Source organism: Piliocolobus tephrosceles, chromosome 3 (assembly GCF_002776525.5).
Source record: "Piliocolobus tephrosceles isolate RC106 chromosome 3, ASM277652v3, whole genome shotgun sequence".
In the NCBI taxonomy this organism is placed as follows: domain Eukaryota; kingdom Metazoa; phylum Chordata; class Mammalia; order Primates; family Cercopithecidae; genus Piliocolobus; species Piliocolobus tephrosceles.
Genome location: NC_045436.1, coordinates 163116622 through 163140147, shown reverse-complemented (window position 1 = coordinate 163140147; position 23526 = coordinate 163116622). Strand labels below are relative to the sequence as shown.

At 39.1% G+C, this 23526-nt stretch overlaps 1 protein-coding gene across 1 annotated transcript in view; it reads left to right on the top strand.

Annotated features, from left to right (window-relative positions):
- The window catches only part of LOC111549850 (cytosolic beta-glucosidase-like), a 123369-nt gene that overhangs the window by 35574 nt on the left and 64269 nt on the right, over positions 1-23526 (top strand). Inside the window, 5 exon segments of the mRNA XM_023223045.2 lie at positions 7654-7881; positions 19204-19823; positions 19825-20001; positions 20736-20767; positions 20769-20856. Coding sequence (XP_023078813.2) covers positions 7654-7881; positions 19204-19823; positions 19825-20001; positions 20736-20767; positions 20769-20856 — 1145 coding nt within the window.

The window sequence follows — 23526 nt, the reverse complement described above, 5'->3', positions numbered from 1 at the left end:
GTCAGGACCCTCAGCTATAGGTCTGTTGGAGATTGCTTGAGGTCCACTCCAGACCCTGTTTGCCTGGGTATCAGCAGCAGAGGTTGCAGAAGATAGAATATTGCTGAACAGCGAGTGCACCTGTCTGATTCTTGCTTTGGAAGCTTCCTCTCAGGGGTGTACTCCACCCTGTGAGGTGTGGGGTGTCAGACTGCCCCTAGTGGGGGATGTCTCCCAGTTAGGCTACTCAGGGGTCAGGGATCCACTTGAGCAGGCAGACTGCCCCTTCTCAGATCTCAACCTCCGTGTTGGGAGATCCACTGCTCTCTTCAAATCTGTGAGACAGAGTCATTGGCGTCTGCACAGGCTTCTGCTCCTTTAGCTGAGCCCTGTCCCCAGAGGCGGAGTCTACAGAGACAGGCAGGTTTCCTTGAGCTGCTGTGAGCTCCACCCAGTTCGAGCTTCCCAGCGGCTTTATTTACCTACTTAAGCCTCAGCGATGGCGGGCGCCCCTCCCCCAGCCTCGCTGCTGCCTTGCGGTTAGATTAAGGCAGACTGCTGTGTTAGCAAGGAGGGAGGCTCCGTGGGCGTGGGACCCTCCCGGCCAGGTGTGGGATATAATCTCCGGTGTGCCGGTGTTACAGCACAGTATTGGGGTGGGAGTTACCCGATTTTCCAGGTGATGTGTGTCTCAGTTCCCCTGGCTAGGAAAAGGGACTCCCTCCCCCCTCGCACTTCCCAGGTGAGGCGATGCCTCGCCCTGCTTCAGCTCTGGCTGGTCGGGCTGCAGCAGCTGACCCGCACGGATTGTCCGGCACTCCCGAGTGAGATAACCCCAGTACCTCAGTTGAAAATGCAGAAATCACCGGTCTTCTGTGTCGCTGGCGCTGGGAGATGGAGACTGGAGCTGTTCCTATTCGGCCATCTTGCTCCGTCCCCTGAAGCCAATATTTTTTATTTCTATACATTTTATCTCATTCTAACATACTAGATAGCCCTAATGATTATTGATGTAAGGAATCTTTCATGTGCTTATCACTACTAATCATTAGGGAAATGCAAATCAAAACCACAATGAGACATTGCTTCATACATAATATGATGGCTACTATTAAGAAAAAAAACCAGAAAATTTCAAGCATCAGCTAGAGTGTGGAAAAATAGGACATCTTGTGCCCTGTTGGTGGGAATGTAAAATGGTGGAGGTGCTGTGGAAAACAGTATAGTGGGTCTTCAAAAAATTAAAAAGAGAATTACCACATGATTTAGCCATTCCAAGTCTGGGTATATACCTAATAGGTCTGAAAGCAGAGTCTTGAAGAGATATTTGCATGTTATGTACATAGTAGCATTGTTCAGAATAAACTGGAAATAACCCAGTGTGTATTGACAAATGGTGGATCAATGAAATGTGGTACATATGTATGATGAAGTTTCACTAAGCCTTAAAAAGGAAGGAAATTCTGACTCATGCTACAGCATGAATGAAACTTGAGGACATCATGCTGTGCAAAATAAGTCAGTTACAAAAAGACAGATACTGGGTAATTTCACTTATTTGAGGTAGCTAGAGTAGTCAAAACCAGAAAGTAGAATGGTGGTTACTAGGGGCTTGGAGGAGGAAGGAATGTTGAGTAATTGTTTAATTTTTGCAGTATTTTAGTTTTGAATATTTGAAAAACTCTGGAGAAATGATAGTGTTGATGGTTGCTAAAAAGTATGAATATATTTCATGTCACAGAACTATACACTTAAAAATGGTTAAGATGTTAAATTTGATGTTGTATATTTTACCATAATTAGAACAATATTTTTGTTAGTTCAAGATGCACATTAAAATGATTACAGATTGAATGAGGAAGCTTGAGTGGATTCAGACAAAAAAGATTGGCAAAGTGTTGAAAACTGCTGCAGATGAGTGACAAGTACATGGGGTTCATGCTATTCAACTTTTATGACTCTTGAAATTCCCATGATAATTCATTTTTTAAAAATAAAACTTACATAATGGTTAATTTTATGTGTCAACTTTACTGAGCTATGAGATGCCCACAGAGCAGGTAAAATACTATTTCTAAGTGTGTCTGTGAGGGTGTTTCTGAAATAGATTAGCACTGGAATTTGTAGACTGAGTAGAGAAGATCACTCTCATCAATGTGGGTGCGCATCACCTAATCAGTTGGTTTGAATAGAACAAAAGCAAGGAAGGGGAAATTTGCTCTGAGCTGGACACTTACTTCTTGCCCTCATACTTTGGCACTCCTGATTCTTGGACTTTCAGACTTAGATTCAGTTATACCACCAGCTTTTCTGGTTCTCCAGAATGCAGATAGAAGACTGTGGCACTTCTTGGTTTCCAAAATTGAGTGAGCCAATTACTATAGTAAAAATATATCTATACCTTATCGGTTTTGCTTTTCTGGAGAACCCAGACTAATACAACATACTAGATACTCTATTTGTATCATCTTCTTGAGGAAGTAGCTCTCACAGTCTGTCACCTGATCAAACAGACTGGGTACTCCCTGTGTCTGTTGCATAGCTATCATCCTGGAAGTTTCCCTTTGCCTTTATACTCCTGCATGAGTTTGCAGGACTGCCAAAACAAAATACCTTTTGTCTGTGTTCACACATTCCTGATCTCTCTCTTTTTATAAGGACACTAGACATTTGGATTAGACCCTCACCCTTATAACCTCATTTAACCATCATTACCTCCTTCAAGACCCTATCTCCAAATCCAGTCACATTGGGGGTTAAAGCTTTAATACATAAATTTTGAGGGGCCACAATTTAGTCCATATCTAATATGGTTTGACTGTGTCCCCACCCAAATCTCATCTTGAACTCTAGTTCCCATAATCCCTACGTGTCATAGAAGGGACCTGGTGGGAGGTAATTGAAACACAGGGGCAGTTACCTCCATGCTGTCCTCATGATAATGAGTGAGCTCATCCGCCTGAATTCACTCTGCACTTCTCCTTGATGCTGTCATGTGAAGAAGGGCATGTTTGCTTCCCCTTCTGCCATGATTGTGAATTTACTGAAGCCTCCCGAGCCCTGAAGCATTGTGAGTCAATTTAACCTCTTTCCTTTATATATCACCCAGTCTCAGGTGTATCTTTATTAGCAGCATGAGAATAGAGTAATCAAATATCACTCAGTGATTTTCTTTGTCAATTTCTTCTCCTAAATTTCTTTTTCTCCTGGACCCTAGATCTTTATTTTCCTTGATTATATCGTTGTTTTAGTAAAATTTATCCTCCAGTACTATCCAAAGAGAGGAAAATTTTTGAGACCTCATATATCTGAAAAACATCTTTTTCCCATTCTCACACTTAATGGTTTGATGGCTGAATTGTGGTTACAAATATTGAGGAGTAATTTCCCCTCTCCACCCAAGTTTGAATCAAGCTAATTCTTTTGTTCTTTCTTTCTGCAGGTCGGGTTTGTCTCTAGTTCTTGTGCAGGGTATGAAGTCCTTGCATACCAGCTTTTTGTGACCATCACTATTTATACTTTTCATCTTTGGTGCATCTTAGACTTTGTCTCCTTTCTCCCTTTTTCCACAAGCCATTAAAATAAAAGCTAAGAAGGTCTGAACTTGGCAGACAGTCCCAGTACAAAAGCCTGGATCACTACTCACTTATGCCTCTGAATTACCCCTCCCTCTTTGTTTTTGGAACACCTAACCTCTGCCAGATTAGCAATGCATTTAAAAATGTATTTCCTACATGTAATCCAACAATCATAATTGCTTGGAGGATGACTCTCAGTATGCAGTCCACCTGGAAACAGTAGTCATCATAAAGTACACCATGCTTTTAGAATGTGGGCATAATTGCAATGGGAGAACATTTCTAATGGACAAATGAGTTATTAATATCATCCATATAGCAAGATTTACCTTAAAAATAATAACAAATACTGGTCTTTATATGATTTTTATCCAATTTCAGTTATAATTGTTAGTTATCAATTTGAAGTTTAGTTTTTTGTAGAAACAATGTTGTTTAGTTCTGCTTTGTCTAGCTAGTACATGTGGAGAATGAGCGACTCCACCTCAGTACATGTTCCTGCTAAGTGACATTGACCTGTTAAAATTGTCAAACCTTGTTTCAGTTATGTTAGTTGTGCTACTTTCCAAAATGTATAAATTATGTTTTGCACTTCTTAGTCTTGACAAATGAAGGAGTTTGGTCATCAGTTGACTTTTTCTTCATCACTCTGTGTAATTATTACTAAGAGCAGCATGGGCCAATGGCAGAATCTTAGACTTCTAAGATCTGAATACAAATCTTAGCACTGTTACTTACTAACGGTGTGATCTTATTCAAGTTACTTGTTAGTGATGTGGTGAAGCCGGCTTGTGCTGGCTCACGAGAGCCTATTGAGTTTGTGTGAGCTGATTCTTTAACGCAGACTTTATTAAAAAGTATTCATGATAGGCCCCATTGTGTGATGTTCCCCTTCCCGAGTCCAAGTGAACTCATTGTTCAGTTCCCACCTATGAGTGAGAACATGCGGTGTTTGGTTTTCTCTTCTTGTGATAGTTTGCTAAGAATAATGGTTTCCAGATGCATCCATGTCCCTACAAAGGACGCAAACTCATCCTTTTTTATGGCTGCATAGTATTCCATGGCACTTGGACTCGGGAAGGGGAACATCACACACTGGGGCCTATCATGGGGAGGGGGGAGGGGGGAGGGATTGCATTGGGGAGTTATACCTGATATAAATGATGAATTGATGGGTGCTGACGAGTTGATGGGTGCAGCACACCAACATGGCACATGTATACATATGTAACAAACCTGCAAGTTATGCACATGTACCCTAGAACTTAAAGTATAATAAAAAAAAAAAGTATTCATATAAGCCTATAGGTAAATAATGTATATCAAAAACAAAGTTAGTAAACACTTAAAATCATTACTTAACTAATTATCAAATTTCACTGTTTTCTATGGTCTTGAGGTAATTTAGGTCTCTTATATCTGAATAGGAGAAACACTGTAATATGGTGGGCTGCTACTGCCCATCTTTTCCCAGCTCTGCCTTCAGTGATATCATGGTCGCAGAAATTGGCTGGTACTGGAAGTCATTGTTTGATTTATTGTTTTGTTAGTTGTCTAGACCTTAAAAAGTGATAGGAAACATGTTAATAATACAGATTCAACTTAAAAGTAAGTTATGTTTGTGGCTGTGGCACTGTGAGTAGCACCAAAAATTGAGGAGAGCTTCAAGTGTTTGAAAACTGTTACCTGATTCAGCAGAGAAGTAGCTCATGACACTGGTTAAAAGTGAAGTTTTGGTACATCTTTTGTGTTCTTTTCCTTCTGCCTGTGAATATAAGCAAAAATATTAACCAAAAGTCATATGATAACTACACACATTTGTCAAATTACAACTGTAGGTTGGCAACTGATATGGTTTGGCTCTGTGTGCCCCCAAATCTCATCTTGAATTGTAATCCCCATTTGTTGAGGGAGGGACCTGTAATCCCCACACATCAAGGAAGGGAGGTGATTGGATCATGGGAGTGGTTTCCCCCATTGTTCTCATGATAGTGAATGAGTTCTCATGAAATCTGATGGATTTATAAGTGTTTGAAAGGAAGCACTCCTCCTTTACTACTTCTCTTTATTTTGCCACCTTGTGAAGAAAGTACCTGCTTCTTCTTCCCCCATGATTGTAAATTTCCTGAGGCCTCCCCAGCCATGCAGAACTGTGAGTGAATTAAACCTCCTTTGTTTATAAATTACCCAGTCTTGGGTAGTATCTTTATAGCAGTGTGAGAACAGGCTAACACAGCTACCAATATGACTTTGCCAAAAAGCTAAAAGGGCATTCTATGAGAATCAGTTGGTTATATGGAGCTCATAGAAAAGAGAATTGCATAGTTTATTATTTGTAAATTGTGTATTATGCATGCTTTATATCAGCAAAATTGATAATAAACATATATACATACAGGTCTATGCTTATTTTTTAACAGTGAGTTAAATATGTACCAATACACCACTGCTTAAGCTGACATTAAGCTTTTTCATTTATTAAATGAATCATCCAAAACTATGAGCATCATACTTCAAAAATTTTAGTTTTGCATTTGTTCCTATTTCATTCTATGAATACCACTCTTCTTTTATCTCCATTCCTTCTAAACCCCCTATGTAGACATAACTTGAGAGTCACTGGAATGTGTAAAACTATTTGCCTCTGTAATTACATGGCTCCAAAGTAAAATACTTTCGAATATTCATAGCTTTTTGTTTTTTTGTAGAGGTATTTAGTATTCAACTTTGATATCAATGATCACTTTTGCTTTTGTCAGAGCTCCTTCTTTTAGCAGCCTTTTCTGTATCCTCATGGCGCCGTCCATGATTTCTTATCACTCCTACTGTCCTGAGGTTGGAACTGGAGACTATACCTAATCCTTTTAGATCTGTGCGCAAAATATGAGTATGCAGATGCTCAATGAGGACCTGGAGGACCTTCCTGTAATTGTTTTCATCTACTTTACTCTAGCTGTGACCTCTTTTCTTACATAAAAATTATAAGATATTATGCATTAGGCGTATAAAAAGGGATTGCGATATTATACATTAGACTTATAAAAAGGGATTGAGAAAAATGTAATAAACAGCCCATCATATACCTTCTACCTTATTTAATGAATGAAACATAAGAGATACATTTGGGGGCCGTGTAGACCCCTCCCTGGTTCCACTTCCTTCTCTTTTCCTCAAAGGTGATCACTTACCTGAATGGGTCATTCCCAGGCATGTGATACTTCTACCTCACGTGTATATGCTCAGAACATACATGGATTGTTATACATAGTTTTAAATACATAAAACATGATAAACATACTGGATATGTTCTTTTTATTAAGTTAATGGACTTTAGATTTTAGATCGGTTTTAGGGTTACAGAAAAGTTGAGCAGAAAGAGACCTCCTCTGACTCCAGCCCACACTTGGACAAATGCCCTTCCCTGGTTTCTGAAAAAGAAAGGGCCTTTACATTGGCTGTTATGTAATTTCCCCAAACAGGAGACACAACATAGTTCACTCTGGTATTCCCTGGACTTGGTATCCTGCCTGACACATAGCATTTGCTGAATCAAGGGCTGTATGAATGAATGAATTTCAGATAGCAATATCATATCAACAGTGGTGGAAACCAGGGCTCCCTCCCCTCCAGAGATGGACTGGACCATCACAGCCTCCATTGTCAGAGAATAGGAGAATAGGGTTTAAATATCAAGGGCCATACATAAAGTTCCAAGATCCTGTCATGTATAAGGACAAGGCGTGTCAGTCATGGCCGGGGGGAATGTTTGCAAGGAGGAGATGTTTCAACTCAGATATTTATAAGCCGGGGCCTGCCTCTGTTTACCAGCTGGGAGAGCTTCAGATAATGAACCATGAAAGCCTGCTATGCAGTGGCGCTATGCAATAATTTTTCATTTGCCACCAGTCAGCTTCAGGGATCAAGGACAGCTAAACACATAACCCGCTCATGCATGTTATTTTAAAGTCATATTTTAAAGTTGTAAATATGGTACATTGAGTTAATGAGGTATGTTCTTTTGGTGACAAATATTTACATTCCACATATGCCTCTTGATGTCAAGAGTGTAACTGTTTCATTTTCTTCTTTTTCTCAGGAGGCTGGGATGCAGATGGAAAAGGCCCTTGTGTCTGGGACACATTTACTCATCAGGGAGGAGAGAGAGTTTTCAAGAACCAGACTGGTGATGTAGCTTGTGGCAGCTACACTCTGTGGGAGGAAGATTTGAAATGTATCAAACAGCTTGGATTGACTCATTACCGCTTCTCTCTTTCCTGGTCACGTCTGTTACCTGATGGGACGACAGGTTTCATCAACCAGAAAGGCAAGTGTTTCTTAAAAATAGAAGGTTGCAGCTTTAATTCAAGGTTATTGCTGCAGTCTGGCATAATTAATCCAGTATGCTATTCTGCAATGTAGCTTTGAAATTGCAAGTTTTTAGAGTGATTATGGGATGAATTTTTTGAAATGGGTTTGCATTAGTTTTCACAGTAATATTTTGGTTTCCTTTGACTGTTGAGATCTTTCCTGGAGGTGGTGAGTGGGAGGGAGGTTAGAATAAGTGTTTTATTATATAACATGAGTGTTAATCTGAAGGTAAATTAAAAAAATTTTGTATTAAACTATTTTCAGTTGTGTAACCCTGTGATGAGTTATGAGAAGTCCTTAAGAACTTGAGATGATTCTAAGCACCTCAATTAGGGCTGAATTAGTGGAGCTAATTAACTAGCATAGGGATTAGCATCAAGGCCCCTGGAGTTCACTTACTTAAGGTTAAGTCCAGCTACATCACTTGCTATCTGGGCAAACATCTCTTGGGCATCGTTCAGTGCCTCAGTTTCCCCATGAATAGAAAAGAATGCTGTAATAGTGACTAATTCAGAGAGTTATTGGAAGGTTAAATGAAATAATCTTTGTAAAGTGCTTAATGCAGTAGCTAACATTTCATAAGCATTAAGTGTTAGCTATTCTTCTTATTATGGCTTGTGAGTAAAAGGACCATTCATAGCTCTATTGAATGCCTGTTATTTAGGAGGCATTTTTCACCCATTTTCTTTAATTCTCACCACCAGTAGGGAAGGCTTAGTGATCATACTTTACAGAGGTGTATGTCCAAATCCACATATTTGGCAAATGGTAGATCTGTTATTTAAACCTAAGGTCTAGCTAGCTCTTCCTACAAAGCATGGTTGGAAAACAATGACCTGAAGGCCAAATGTGGCCTGTCACCTATTTTTGTAAATAAAATTGGATTGAAACATAGTCATGCCTGTTCATTATGCATCATCTACTGTTACTTTTCCACTTTAATGGCAGAACTGAGTAGTTGCGGCAGAGACCATATGGCCTGCAAAGCCTCAAATATTTGCTATCTGGTCCTTTACAGGAAAAGTTTGCCAACGCTTGCACTACAACATATGGTTTCTTAATGAAGATGCTTTATTACTACTTTGTCTTAGAAAAGATTTTACACTGTCCATAGGACTGGGACTAAGTGAAGCAATGAGGTGCCTAGGGCATAAAATTTAAGGAGAGCCTCTTAAATTTAAGGAGAGGCCTCACTTGTATGACTTAAGAGAACACCTGCCCGCCTCGCCATACCTCCCATCCCAAGAACCTTCATTGATACAAAGGCATTATTCATGAGTAACTTATATGATCCCGTATATAGAACAACCCTTGATGACAATTCCTAGATGGGTTTGTGCACTTGGAAAGCTCATTTTATTTAAGGTGGGGTAATCTTTGCATCATGAAATAGAATTACAACTCATGCACTCGCAGGCAGAATCAGCCTTAGAGTAGCTTCCGTCAAGTAGGGACAGTGCAGGATTATTAGCAGGTCCCTTCATTCCCTGATTCTAAAGACATTGGCCCATGACCAGTTGCTCCTGTTGAGATGTCTACTTTCTTGCCATCACTGACTAGTTTTATTTATGTTGAACGGGAGGTAATTTGTGGTTCAGTTTAAAAGTGAACTCATTATCTTCAATCTTCCTAATCCAACATCTGTATTCTCCCTTCTTTCTGGCACCACCATACTCCAAAGTCTAAAAAACAAAAGTAACCTTGGAATCCATTCTTGTGTTTTCTTCTTCCATCTAATGGGTTGCTGAATATGGTCCATTCTAATTATGACTTTTTAACTTATCTTCTAATCCCTCTTTTTGCCCCTGCCCTAGTTTAGGTGTTTATCATTCTTACAAGGACTTTTTGATATATACTTGATGGATCTATGTATTTTCCCTTCTCTCTGTCCTTTACTTTCTATAAGATGCCATCATAGCAATTTTCCTAAAGCTCGACCCAAATCACACTGTTTTGATCATCTCCTGCTAAAAGTGAAGCAAGATGCACAGTGGCTCATGCCTATAATCCCAGCACTTTGGGAGGCTGCAGCAGGTGGACCACCTGAGCTTGGGAGTTCGAGACCAGCCTGACCAACATGGAGAAACCCCATCTCTACTAAGAATACAAAATTAGCTGGGTGTGGTGGTACGTGCTTGTAATCCCAGCTACTTGGGAGGCTGAGGCAGGAGAATCACTTGAACCCGGAAGGCGGAGGTTGCCATGAGCTAAGATCACACCATTGCACTCCAGCCTGGGTGATAAGAGTGAAACTTGGTCTCAAATAATAGTAGTAATAATAATAATAATAATAATAATAATAATAATAATAATAATAATAATTTAGTTACCTAAAGCCTCAATATGCAGTCCATACTCCTTCATATATCATTCCAGGCTCAATTTGACTTAGACTTAACACCTCCAAAACTTTGTAGGCTGAAATTACCCCATGCGTATGATTATGTAATATCCCAAACACACATTGGTACAGGTCTATAATCTTTTATCTGTAAGTATAAGTAACCCACTACTTATTAAACATACCATGCAGTTTTCCACCTTGTAGGAAGTTGCTTCAGCTTTTTCTTCTGCCTAGAATGGGCTTTCTTTAACCCCAAGTATACCTACTGAAGGCCGGTCTTGCTGTTCAGGTCTAGCACAATGGCCCTCTTCTTTAAAGTAGTTCTCTATTCTAAGCCAGAAAAAAATCTTTCTCTCCTCTCTCTCTTTTTTTATTCTCATGGCACTTTGCAAAGCTCTTAAGATATTTCTCATATTCTTCATTGTTAACTGTTACTAAATCCCATGTTAGACTATCGGTGCCTTAAGTTTAATTCAATTCAATAAAAGTGTGCTGAATGTCTATTGTGTCAGGGACTGTGCTAAGTACTCATGACATTCATATTAGAGAATCCCTGGAATTGTTTACAGTGTAATGGGTAGATAATTCTGCCTTGTTACCCTTGTAATCTAGTCCAGCACCATCCATAGAAGGGATTCAGTAAAAATTACTGAATTCAATTGAATTAGGTCAATAACAATCATAAAAATGACTCTAAGGGTAGTAATGCTTGCCTTTCATTGAGCATGTAATATACAGAGCTCACCATGCAAACATTGCATATATTTTTGTTGATTTAATGTTCATAACAGTCCTATGAGTAAGGGGCATCTCTAAACAGAAGGAATAATGCTAACATCGGAAATAAAGTTAGGCATAAATTTGCCAAAATGACAAATTTAGTTAGGTTCAACCTAGGCTCGTCTAACATAAAAAAAATCTTCTATCTAGTCTAGGGCTCAGTCAGTCAGGCCAAACCACTTGAATTCTCTGTGCTACAGTTTCCCTGTTGGTTAAATGAAGTCTCATGGTACTAAAACTCCTTGCACTCATTCTAGGAGTTTGGAGTTTTTACTGGGCTTCCATTTGGATGGTAAACAACAACAACAAAAACCAAAATCCCACCAACTTGTAGTATTGGTCCACAATGCCATATCTGAAGTTCTAAAATCCAAAAGGCTCTTATTACTAATCTTTCTAAAATTAAATTGGCAGCAAAAGCTAACTTGAATTGTTGTGAATATTTATTCTGTTTTTGAGAATATTTATTTATTTGACTGCAGGCATATTAAGAGATACTGACTCAGATTCACTGAGAGTGTTAATATACGGTATATGCTCCCTGTTTCCTTTCTAAAACTCAAACATTCTGAACTCATATGCCCCTAAGATTTTCAGTTACAAGATTATATACCTGTCCCAATATGTCAACATATTAAGCTTTGAAAACCAACTTGAGATACTCAGAAGTTCGTAGAGGTACACTGTAGATCAGCAATCCAAGAGCAAGGAAACCGTAAACCACTGGAGAGTGGAGGTGGTGCTACCGTAGCCATGGAAACCACCCAAATATTGTGGACAAATTGCTCATGCAGATCTCATGTGGGATTCACATGCCCTTAGCACTGAGCTTTTTGTGTTTGGCCCTAGCTTTGGTAAAACCATAGCTGATTAATATTACAGGCTTTGCTTTGAACAAGAGGGCACTGGAGGTGCATCCAGGAGGTGGCATTTCAATAAGCAGTTGCTCATTCTTGTGCAGTGATCTGTTGAAGCAGTTGGAATGGTTTTAACTTGGAAAGGCCATCTCTTTTTTCCCATTTAAATATTTTCTCAAAAAGCATGTGAAGAATTAGAAAGTCCCTGTCACTGTTCTTCCCAAGGAACCCCCTTTCTGTGTTTGACTATCCATTTCAAAGCTTGATTATAGGACATTTGGAAACTTGTAAAATTCTATGTCCCCAAACTAGAAGAATATTTTTATGAAGTGGAATTGTTACACAGACTGTCTCTTTCAAATGTCAGTTTTTCAAGGTTTAACAAGAAAAGATTGAGTTGGCAACTGAAATAATATATTCCTGTATTTCTCAACTGTTCAAGTACATGTTCATATCTGCCACAAATGTAAATTTCAGGCGATTAGTGGGAAGCCCAAGTATTGGAAATAAAAAAAGGGGGAATATTTGTGCAGAATTTAGCGCTCACTTTGAGATTTAAAATATGAGTGCTCTTAGCAGGAATGGTTTAAATAAATTAACTAAACAAGCATTACTCTTGTATTCTATGTTGGGCACTATAATAGACCGAAAATGGCCCTCCAAAGGTGTTCATGTTCTGATTCTTAGGAATTGTGAGTATATTAGCTTGCATGGTAAAACAAACTTTACAGATGTGATTAACGGGAGGATTTTGAGAGGAGGAGATTGTCCTGGACTATCTGTGTGGTCCCAGTATAATTACATGGGTCCTTAAAAGAGAGAGGTAGAAAGATCAGAGTCAGAGAGAAGAGATAAAAGAGATAATGATTACAGCAGAGGTCAAAAAGAAGAGATGAGGATGAAGATGAGAGAAGAAGCTATGAGGGAAGGAATGCAAGTGTCCTCTACCTCCTGGAAAAGGTAGAAAGATGGATTCCACCTTAGAGCCTCCAAAAGGAATGTAACTTTGCTGACATCTTGACTTTAGCCTAATAAGCACTGTTTTGGACCTCTGGTCCCCAGAACTGTAACATAATGCATTTGTCTTGGTCCTGCCATTAAGTTTGTGGTAATTTGTTTTAGCAGCAATAGAAAACTAATGCAGACAGTGTGGCAAGAGAACACAGGAACAGTTAAAGAAACTGATGGGAGGTGGGGGATCACGAGGTCAGGAGATCAAGACCCTCCTGGCCAACATGGTGAAACTCTGTCTCTACTAAAAATACAAAAATTAGCTGGATGTGGTGGCTCGTGCCTGTAATCCCAGCTACTCAGGAGGCTGAGGCAGGGGAATTGCTTGAACCAAGAAGTCATAAGTTGCAGTGAGTTGAGATTGCACTCCAGCCTGGGTGACAGAGCGAGATTCTGTCTAAAACAACAACAACAACAACAACAACAAAACCCCTCCCCGCCAAAAAGAAAGAAAGAAAAGAAAAGAAACTGATGGTGTGAATGGTGTGAATCTAGAAATGTGTGAACCAAAGAAAGGTGTAAACTTGATGCATGATGATAAGCATGAGATCAAAGTGAATTCTATGTTATTTTTTTTGTTGAAGGAGGATTCTAGATCAATTTTTTTTTTTTTTTTAATTTGGAACATCATCTTTGCAAGTTCTAGCCATGCCCTCTTCTAAGGGAATTCCCCTATATCTTTGTTTTATATAATCTTGCTTGACTCCAGGTCACAGCTGACAGGACAAAGGAAAGACATTTTCCCTGGGATGTATAATGAGCTGTGACCTCATGGAAAATATGGCCAAACCAGTTGAATTCTCTGTGCTACAGTTTGCTCCATTATTTTCTTCCCTTAAGGATGTTCTGAATTGAGGTACTGAGAGGCTGAGTTGGTTGGTGGTTGGCACTGGGGCACAAAAGTAGCTTTGGCAGGTGGGATGGCCATTTTGAGACCATGACAGATTGAGTGTGTAAAGAAAACTGGTTCTTTCTTAAGCATATATTTTTTGGTTTTGTCTCTGCTGCTCGAATCAGAAGGGAAAGCTGTTTCTGAAAGAAGAAAAGAAATGGAGCAGATGTGTTGAGAGAAGCTGGGATGGAAGAGATCAGTTTTCCCTGAGAAGCAAAGATTTTCTCAGCTCCCAACTTCAATTCTTTTGACTTCCACTTACCGTTATTTTCTGTCATTGAGTCCCCGATCTATTTCTGTCATTTAAAATAATGTCCGCTGCATCTTTATCTACTACCCAATTGCCCCCAATGCCACCTTTGTATTTGAGTTCATCTGGGTTGGTTGGTTTTTCTTATATCCAAAAGACCTCTACCTCAAATATGTTTCATATTTTCTAAGATCAAATACGCAGAAATGAGCTTAATTAAAACAGAGAAGATAATACTGACTATGAAAGAAAACTATAGAAGTTTTAATCCTTAAAATAATCAATTCTGTCCTAAATACCCAGAAGCAGAACGGGATCCAAATGACCTCTCAAAGTTTCAGAATCCCTAGATTGGTAACAGATGATCATTTAAAAAATACACATTTATTCAGAGAATTTGTTTATCAGTGACTTACACCGTTCTGAAAAACAAAGTTAAGTAACCCTTTGACAAATTTATTCTCATTCAGTACTCACATGCTCCTAAGGTAGCAGTATTAACAGTCCCATTTTACAGATAGGATACTGAAGTGTAGAGAGACCAAGTGACTTGTCCAAGATCCTTTGACTGAGTTTTCTGGATCTGGGGCTCTCCTCTTAAAAATCCCACTCTGGTGGGGCACAGTGGCTCAAGCCTATAATCCTAGCACTTTGGGAGGCCAAGGCGGGTGGATCACAAGGTCAGGAGATGGAGACCATCTGGCTAACACAGTGAAACTCCATCTCTACTAAAAATACAAAAAATTAGCTGGGCGTGGTGGCGGGCACCTATAGTCCCAGCTACTCAGGAGGCTGAGGCAGGAGAATGGCGTGAACCTGGGAGGCAGAGTTCGCAGTGAGCTGAGATTGTGCCACTGCACTCCAGCCTGGGAGACAGAGCGAGATTCTGTCTCAAAAAACAAACAAACAAACAAACAAACAAACAACAAAAAAAAAAAAAACAAAAAACAATCCCACTCCATTTCATGGAAAAGTTTCATTACAACATTGAATAAACTGTGTGATTGAGAAGTAAAGTGCTTAATTCTGGGATGCTGAATATTAATTATGCAATGCTCTGTTTGTCTGCTGTGCTGATGTGTGAGAAAAAAAATTTCTTAAAATGTACTTATCTTCATTTCAACGGAAGGTTATCATGTGGTTTGAATTACGTTGATTGTCCGTCATTAATGACTTCTCCACAAAGAGGGGGAAAAGGAAATTGATATTGTGATCAGGTCTGAAGTAGGTGACCATGAAGGCTGGTAAAATAGAGTCACATGTTTCTGGTACAGGAACATTAGTAAACATGAGAAGTGGGATGTCATAGTGAGAACAGCTTAGTCTTTGTAGTGAGACAGACTGGGATGAAATGTGGGCCACGCCATTTGTCAACACTGAGACTCTGAATCTCAGTTTTCTCATTTTTAAACGGGAATAAAAACACCCATCTCTAAAGCTTAGTGCTTGGATTTGGCAAAATGCATGACATCTGGTACATATAGTACGAGTTCAATAGACGAAAGCTAATATTATTTTCATGTTCAAAGTCAATGGAAAGGGTTGGCTATGAAAACCCTCTCACATACCAATACCCAGATTATTTTATCATATTGTCTTTAGATATCTCATTTACAAATGTAGAAATGTGGGTTTACAGGGGCCCGGGGTGGGATGGTGAAATACTCTTTCATTGAGAGCAAAAAGGAAAGTTTATAAAATTTCATGAGTATATTAGTTTTTACTGCTACTGTAACAAATGATCACATATTAGCTCCTTAAAACAACACAGTTTCGTTACCTTAGAGTTCTGTAGGTCGGAAGTCTGACATGGGTGTCTGTGAGGCTGAAATCAAGATACCTGTAGGGCTGTTTCTTTCTGAGGGATCTTTGGAACAGTCTGTCTCTTGGTGCATTCAGGTTGGCAGAATTCAGTTCCTTGTGACTGTAGAACTGAAGTCTTTATTACCTTTCTGGCTATCAGCTAAGGACTGTTCTCAGCTTCCAAAGGCCATCTGCATTCCTTGGCTCATGGTCCCCTGCCTCTATTTTCTTTTCTTTTCTTTTCCTTTTTTTTTTTTTTTTTTTTTTTAATGAGACAGAGTCTCACTCTGTTGCCCAGGCTGGAGTGCAGTGGCCCAATCTCGGCTCATTGCAAGCTCCACTTCCCAGGTTCAAGTGATTTTCCTGCCTCAACCTCCCGAGTAGCTGGGACTACAGGCACGCACCACTACACCCAGCTAATTTTTGTATTTTTTTTGAGACAGGGTTTCACCATGTTGGTCAGGCTTGTCTCAAACCCCTGACCTCATGATCCACACGCCTCTGCCTCCCTAAGTGCTGGGATTACAGGCATGAACCACCACGTTCGGTCCCCTTCTTCCATTTTTAAAGCCAGCAATAGTGGGTTGAGTTTCTCTCAAGCTGCCAGTTCTCCTCTTCTTCCATTGTTGCGTCTCTCTGACCCACTGTTCTGTCTTACTCTTCCACTTCTAAAAACGCATGTCGTTATATTGTTTCCACCTGGACACTCTAGAAAACTCTTCCCAATTCAAAGTTCATACCTTAATTGCATCTGCCAAGTCCCTTTTGCCATGGAAGGTAAAATGTTCACTGGTTTCATGGATTAGAGAATGGACATCTTTGGGGGGAGGATGAGTTTTTCTGCTACCAAGTGAGAAATAGCACAGAACTGTTCCAAATATGGAGTTGTTATGCATGATTCACAGTACATTCCAGTTTGCAAAATAAATGAGCTGGTGTCAAAAATACTCACTTACCCAGACAGAGAGAAAACACATGATTGTGCATAATTTGGCTTCTGCTTACCTTGCTCATCTCTCACCATTCTTATTCCTCTTTTGATACACTCTCCTTATACTGAAATTTTTATTCCCAGAAAGAGAGTGAATAGACAAACTCTGGCCAGGTCATATCTGATAATAAAACTCTGCCTGACAAAGGAAACCCAGAAAGTCAAACCACAGCCTCTGCAGCAAGCAGCCCAGAATAGTCACAGTGTGGTCAACTGATACCTTCTCTATTTTCTAGCCCCTGCTCCCTGCTTCCAACTCAGGAGCAACCAGAGAAAACCAAATGTGCTCCCCAAACTAATCACAAAGGATGCCTTGCTTCTAGTTAGCGCTCCAATGCTTCCCAAGGCCAACAACCTTTAATCAGGGCACACCCAAGGGTTCTCTTTTTTCCACTCTAAAGCTTTTCCTCTGTCCTGACTGTATTTGAATATCTGCCAAATGCAAGTATTGGTGGCTGACTCTCTTGATACAGCAAACTCTGAGTAAATAGTCTCTTTTTCTCGTTTGAGTGGTCTTTATTTTAACATTTCCTTTGTGTTTTTTGTTTCCTCTTTTTCTCTTCCTTGATCACATTTTTCTCCTCACCTTAAGTGATTAACTTGTATTCATATTTTAAATATCAGCTTAGATGTCACTAATAACAATAATAGTTACTATTTTGATGATCGCTAACCTGTACTGAGCCCTTACCATATGCCAAGAACTGTTCTAAACATGTTTAATTTATCTACTCATTAAACTCTCACAACAATTAATTGAAGAAGGTTTCTATTATAATCTGTATTTCTCATACAGGAAAAGATAATTCAGAGAGATTAAGGATCTTGCCCAAGGTCGCAGAGCTAGTAGGTGAAAGAGTTAGTACTGAATTTAGGTAGTCTGGCACCATAATTCACTCTTGAAACAATTACGCTACATTGATTTCAGAATATTTTCAAATACCCTGAGTTTAGGATGGATATCTCTTTTCATAAATTAAATAGGACTCTGTACTTGTCCCTTAAATAGGACTCTGTACTTTATCTGTACTACCTTTTGTAGATAAAAAACAGGACTCTGTACTTTATCTACTACTGTATTGTAATTGTTTATGAATTTCTCCGTAGTCTCTGCTAATAAGCTCCCTGAGCACAAGGGTGGTATTTGTTTTGCTTATGTTTGTATGTCCAGCATATAGTAGTTTCTCTATCAATGTGTATTAATGGAATTAACAAACAAAGGATCGAATGAATGAAATACATACAAAAGTATGAATTGTTATTTTTAAAAATTGAAGGCTTCTAGGTGAAGAAAAAAGAAAGGGACCTTTTCCTTAGGCAAACTTTCAATGCAACACACTTCTACATATGACTTCATAATCTTTATCCAGGAAACACCTTCTTAAAACAGGGCAGCTTCTTTTGTCTAAGCTTAGGTTGCCTCCATGTTTTTAAACATAAAACCACATGAAGTACTAACATCAGCCTCTCCAGAAAGCCTGTTCCAAGCTAAGCATCATCATTAAGCTAGATTCAGTGAATTCTTGACATAAATTCTGAGCCAGGCCATGTTCAATTTAGAAACTTTATTCAGAACTCGGTAGCAAGCCTAAAAACTCTCTCTTACACACTTGCAGTCCTGGAAAAATCAGATGACAGCCAGAGGTGGCTGTGTATCCCCATGAACTATGTTAGGGTTTCAGAGCAAACCTCCAACCGGGTACTCTTAATGTCCCAAGCCTCTGGCTGTCTGCCTTTGTAACCCAGATTCTGGGGCCGATGCTGAGCTCTAGCTCATTCTCAGTAGGTCTGTTTTCCTAGACTTGTGAGACTAATAGACCTGGAAAAGCATTAAGGCAGTCATCTGGATCAATTCCTTTACTTTATACTTAATACCATTGGATCCATGCATTTATTAAACAAATATTTATTAACCTCTAAATTTCTAGTACTGTCCCAGGATTTGGAGATCCAGAGGTGAATTAAACAAGCCCCCTGCTATCATGGGGCTTGTATTCTAGTGGGGCTAAGGGACAAAAATGAGCATACATAGAAATGCATGAAATCATTTGAATAAGTATGAAAATAACACAAAGTTAGGTAACAGCGATCTGCCTAAATGTATCCATTTCAATACATTTATCTTTCCATCATGTCACCCCATTAAACTCCTACTTCTTGATCAACTACTCTTCTTTGGAATTCTCAGTATTTCCTCTCAGTCTTTCATTGATTATATTGAGGAAGTAATAACACTTGTTTTGAATAAAAGTCATTCAGAAAATTATTTGATCTTCTCCCTTTTTAAAATTTATTGCCAATATACTACAAATAACTTTTCTTCTTTGAACACTTTGTTTTTTCCTCCTAGGAACTGATTATTACAACAAGATCATTGATGATTTGTTAAAAAATGGGGTTACTCCCATCGTGACACTCTACCACTTTGATTTGCCTCAGGCTTTAGAAGACCAAGGAGGTTGGTTGTCAGAGTCTATCATTGAATCCTTTGACAAATATGCTCAGTTTTGCTTCAGTACCTTTGGGGATCGTGTCAAGCAATGGATCACCATAAATGAAGCTAATGTTCTTTCCGTGATGGCATATGACTTAGGTATGTTTCCTCCGGGTATCCCTCACTTTGGAACTGGAGGTTATCAGGCAGCTCATAATTTGATTAAGACTCATGCCAGATCCTGGCACAGCTATGATTCCCTGTTTCGAAAAGAGCAGAAAGGTATGGTGTCCCTATCACTTTTTGCGGTCTGGTTGGAACCCGCAGATCCTAACTCAGTGTCTGACCAGGAAGCTGCTAAAAGAGCCATCAAATTCCATCTGGATTTCTTTGCTAAACCCATATTCATCGATGGTGATTATCCTGAAGTTGTCAAGTCTCAGATTGCCTCCATGAGTCAAAAGCAAGGCTATTCATCATCGAGGCTTCCAGAATTCACTGAAGAAGAGAAGAAAATGATCAAAGGCACTGCTGATTTTTTTTGCTGTGCAATATTATACAACTTGCTTAATCAAATACCAGGAGAACAAGAAACGAGAATTAGGTATTCTTCAGGATGCGGAAATTGAATTTTTTCCAGATCCATCTTGGAAAAATGTGGATTGGATTTATGTGGTACCATGGGGAGTACGTAAACTACTGAAGTATATTAAGGTAAATGCATGATTTTTTGTGTGTCCATGTACACCCAAATATGTGAAGGTGGACAAGACAGGCATATGTATATGTATATATGGACCCGAAAAAGAATTACTTTAGGTAATAGCATATACATTTGCTGGCCTGGGAAGAGCAGATTAGGATTTGAGCTGATGAGGGGTAACTAGCTGATAAGGGTTTCAAAAGCAGTGGTCAAAGTCTAGGATTTGTTGTTAAAGTTAGTTGTGGCTATAGAAGTAGTTTGGATGTATTTTTCAATCTGGTGTCACAACTATGATTATAAAAGACATTTTAAGGATTGAGATAGCTGGATCCTTTTTTTGTTTCTCAACTATATTGGATGACATCCAGTTAGCTAAAATTAAAATTTCAAGTACAGGTTTTCAGAACCCCTCCTGTGGGGGATGTCGAATGTAGCTGCTGGCAGGACTGAGGGGTTAAGGAGCAGTGACAGTCAACAGATGCTGATGGAAGAAAGATATTTCTGTCTTCTCATTATAATGAGAGTCATTTGACTGTCTTCATGGACATTTGCACAGTTTTGCGTTTCCATTGTTAGTTATAAAAGGTCAATGCATGGAAAATTAAGTTAATAGGGTCAGTGCAATTTGATGAAAACTAGTTTTGGGATTGTAGCTTACAGAAGATAGAGGGTAATGTACCTGATTTTATGAGCTTTCTTTTTTAAAACATCTGTTTGGAATAAAATTTCTGTTCTCTTTTTCCAGGATACATATAATAACCCTGTAATTTATATCACTGAATGGGTTTCCCCAGAGTGACCCAGCGCCTCTTGATGACACTCAACGCTGGGAGCATTTCAGACAGACATTTCAGGAACTGTTCAAAGGTACCATTTGAAATGATGAGAGATCAATTGTGCATACTTAATATAATTTTCCCATTTGCTTATTTGCATTCAGCAAAGACCAATAATTTTTGAAAGGCGAAATCCATGTAAATCAATGTAAAGCCATATAATTAGGAGAGGGGGGAAAAGTAGGAAAGAGGAAGTGGAGGATTTTGGCTTAGCTACAACCTCCTGAAATTGAATCAAGTAAAAAGTGACTGTCTTCAGCATTTTGTGACTCCCAGGTGAAGGTGACAAGAACAGAAGGAGTGGTGGCTGTTGGGAGAGAACATCAGTTATTACAAAAAAGATTAGCACTGATCAACTATAACATGCTTATTTGCATATTTTAATATCCCAACTACCAAAAAAAATGAGATGACAGGATTTTTAAAGAACCCAAATTAAGCATCTGTGCAATAAACTTAAAAATGGCACAAAAAAAGTCCTCCATCAATGTGTGTTGCATTTAAGCTGCAACCAAGCAGCCCAGTTAGACACATTTTTATTGTCGTATGGAAAATATGAGTTGTGTTTTAAGATAATGTTGTTATTTTGGTACCTCTTTTCCCTCCATGGAATTCTTTACATATGAATTCTTATCATATTTGAAAACAGTCATGAAGGAATAATCTTTAATTGGTAACACAGATTTCTAGGCCAGTTAGCACCTCCTCTCCCATTATTTGTTGCTTCCTCCTTTTTTTTTGAGATGGAGTTTCACTCTGTCGCCCAGGCTGGAGTGCAGTGGTGCTATCTCGGCTCACTGCAAGCTCCGCCTCCTGGGTTCAAGCCATTCTTCTGCTTCAGCCTCCTAAGTAGCTAGGACTACAGGCTTCTGCCACCATGCCAGGCTAACTTTTTGTATTTTAACTAGAGATGGGGTTTCACCGTGTTAGCCAGGATGGTCTTGATCTCCTGACCTCGTAATCCACCAGCTTCGGCCTCCCAAAGTGCTGGGATTATGGACATGAGCCACTGTGTCCAGCCAATTCCTCCTCCTTAAAAAGGAATCATGTCATAGCAACAAAATCCAATGTAAAATAAGACTTAAAATTTCCTTTTTTAAAAAAACCACGATAGCCACACTTAATTTTTATCATTCTGTTTGAGAGGTTCCGACATTATTCTTTCTAAAATTATTCAGTATTACACTGGTAATAACCAGAAGGAATTCTGGAAAGTGACACAAAGTGATCTTTTTCCAAAATTTGAAATTTATTGACTGGATCCTTCACTCAGGCCTGGAGTTTATTGGCAGAGAGCAATTGGATTCTTGCAATTTGACCCAAGTGAAGAAATTATTTTGTATAACACACAAAATAGATTCTTCTGGGTAGGAGTTCATCTTCTGATAAGAGAGGAAAATCTCTAGTTTTCTGAGATTCCTCTCCACTTCTCCCTGTAGATGGGTCCTATTCATAGTTTGTCTATTGATATTCCCAGGCTTTATCCTGAAGAACAAATAGGCTAGTTACTATGATTTATGGATGGCTACAGGGAACACAAATGACTTGCCTAAAATTGCTCTGTGTATTTTTGGGAAAAGAGAGATAAAGAGAAATTGCTTTTTTTTTTTTTTTTCCATTCCCAGCCTGGTACTCTGTTCAGCGCGAATCATATAGACGCATTTCATTGTTTTTTCAAATAGTTTCAAGTGCTTTACATCATCCTTTAGATCTTTAATGCTGAACACTTAATGATTGACCCCAAACTAAGGTGATTTAAGGATAGAAAAGTAACAGAAGGTAAGAGTGCAAAATGAGAAAAGATTTGGGTTTCTAAGAGACAGGAGAGTATAGGGTTAGGACAAAAAAATAAGTTTTTCAATTTGTTGAACTTCTAATTTGTCTTCAGATTACTTGATGAGAAGTTTATTAGGCATATAAAACATTTACTGTCTACAGCATCTATGTTCTCTTTTGAATCTTAACAGTAGGCTAGCTATATTCACTGTAATAGACACATACTATTTTTGTTTTGTCTTTTTAAAAACGTCTAGACTTTTTAAATGTGTAGAAATGTATATATTGAGAAGAAAAACATATACATACATATATTTATTCTGGACTGGGTATAGTGGTGTGGTAACTGTTTTTTTTTTTTTTTTTTGAGACGGAATCTCACTCTGTCACCCAGGCTGGAGTGCAGTGGTGCAATATTGGCTCACTGAAAGCTCTCCCTCCCGGGTTCATGCCATTCTCCTGCCTCAGTCTCCTGAGTAGCTGGGACTACAGGTGCCCACTACCATGCCTGGCTAATTTTTTTGTATTTTTAGTAGAGACGGGGCTTCATCATGGCCAGGATGGTCTCGATCTCCTGACCTCATGATCTACACGCCTCAGCCTCCCAAAGTGCTGGGATCACAGGCGTGAGCCACCACGCCAGGCTGTGGTGTGGTAACTTTTTTATGTATTCTCGTAGTGGACACCAATTATTTCTGCTGTGGTGCAAGTCTCTTTCCCCTTTCTTCTATAAAATATTCACCTCCCCATCTACCTTGCTTACCACAGGGACATCCATGCAAGTGGAATGCAATCCTCCTCCTTGAGCAGATAATTGACTGGTCCAAAATAGGCATAGGACGTGAGCTGGGACAATTTCAGTTCCTCCCTGGGACTTAGAACGTGAACCAATTAGTTTCTTTTTTTTTTTTTTTTTTTTTTTTT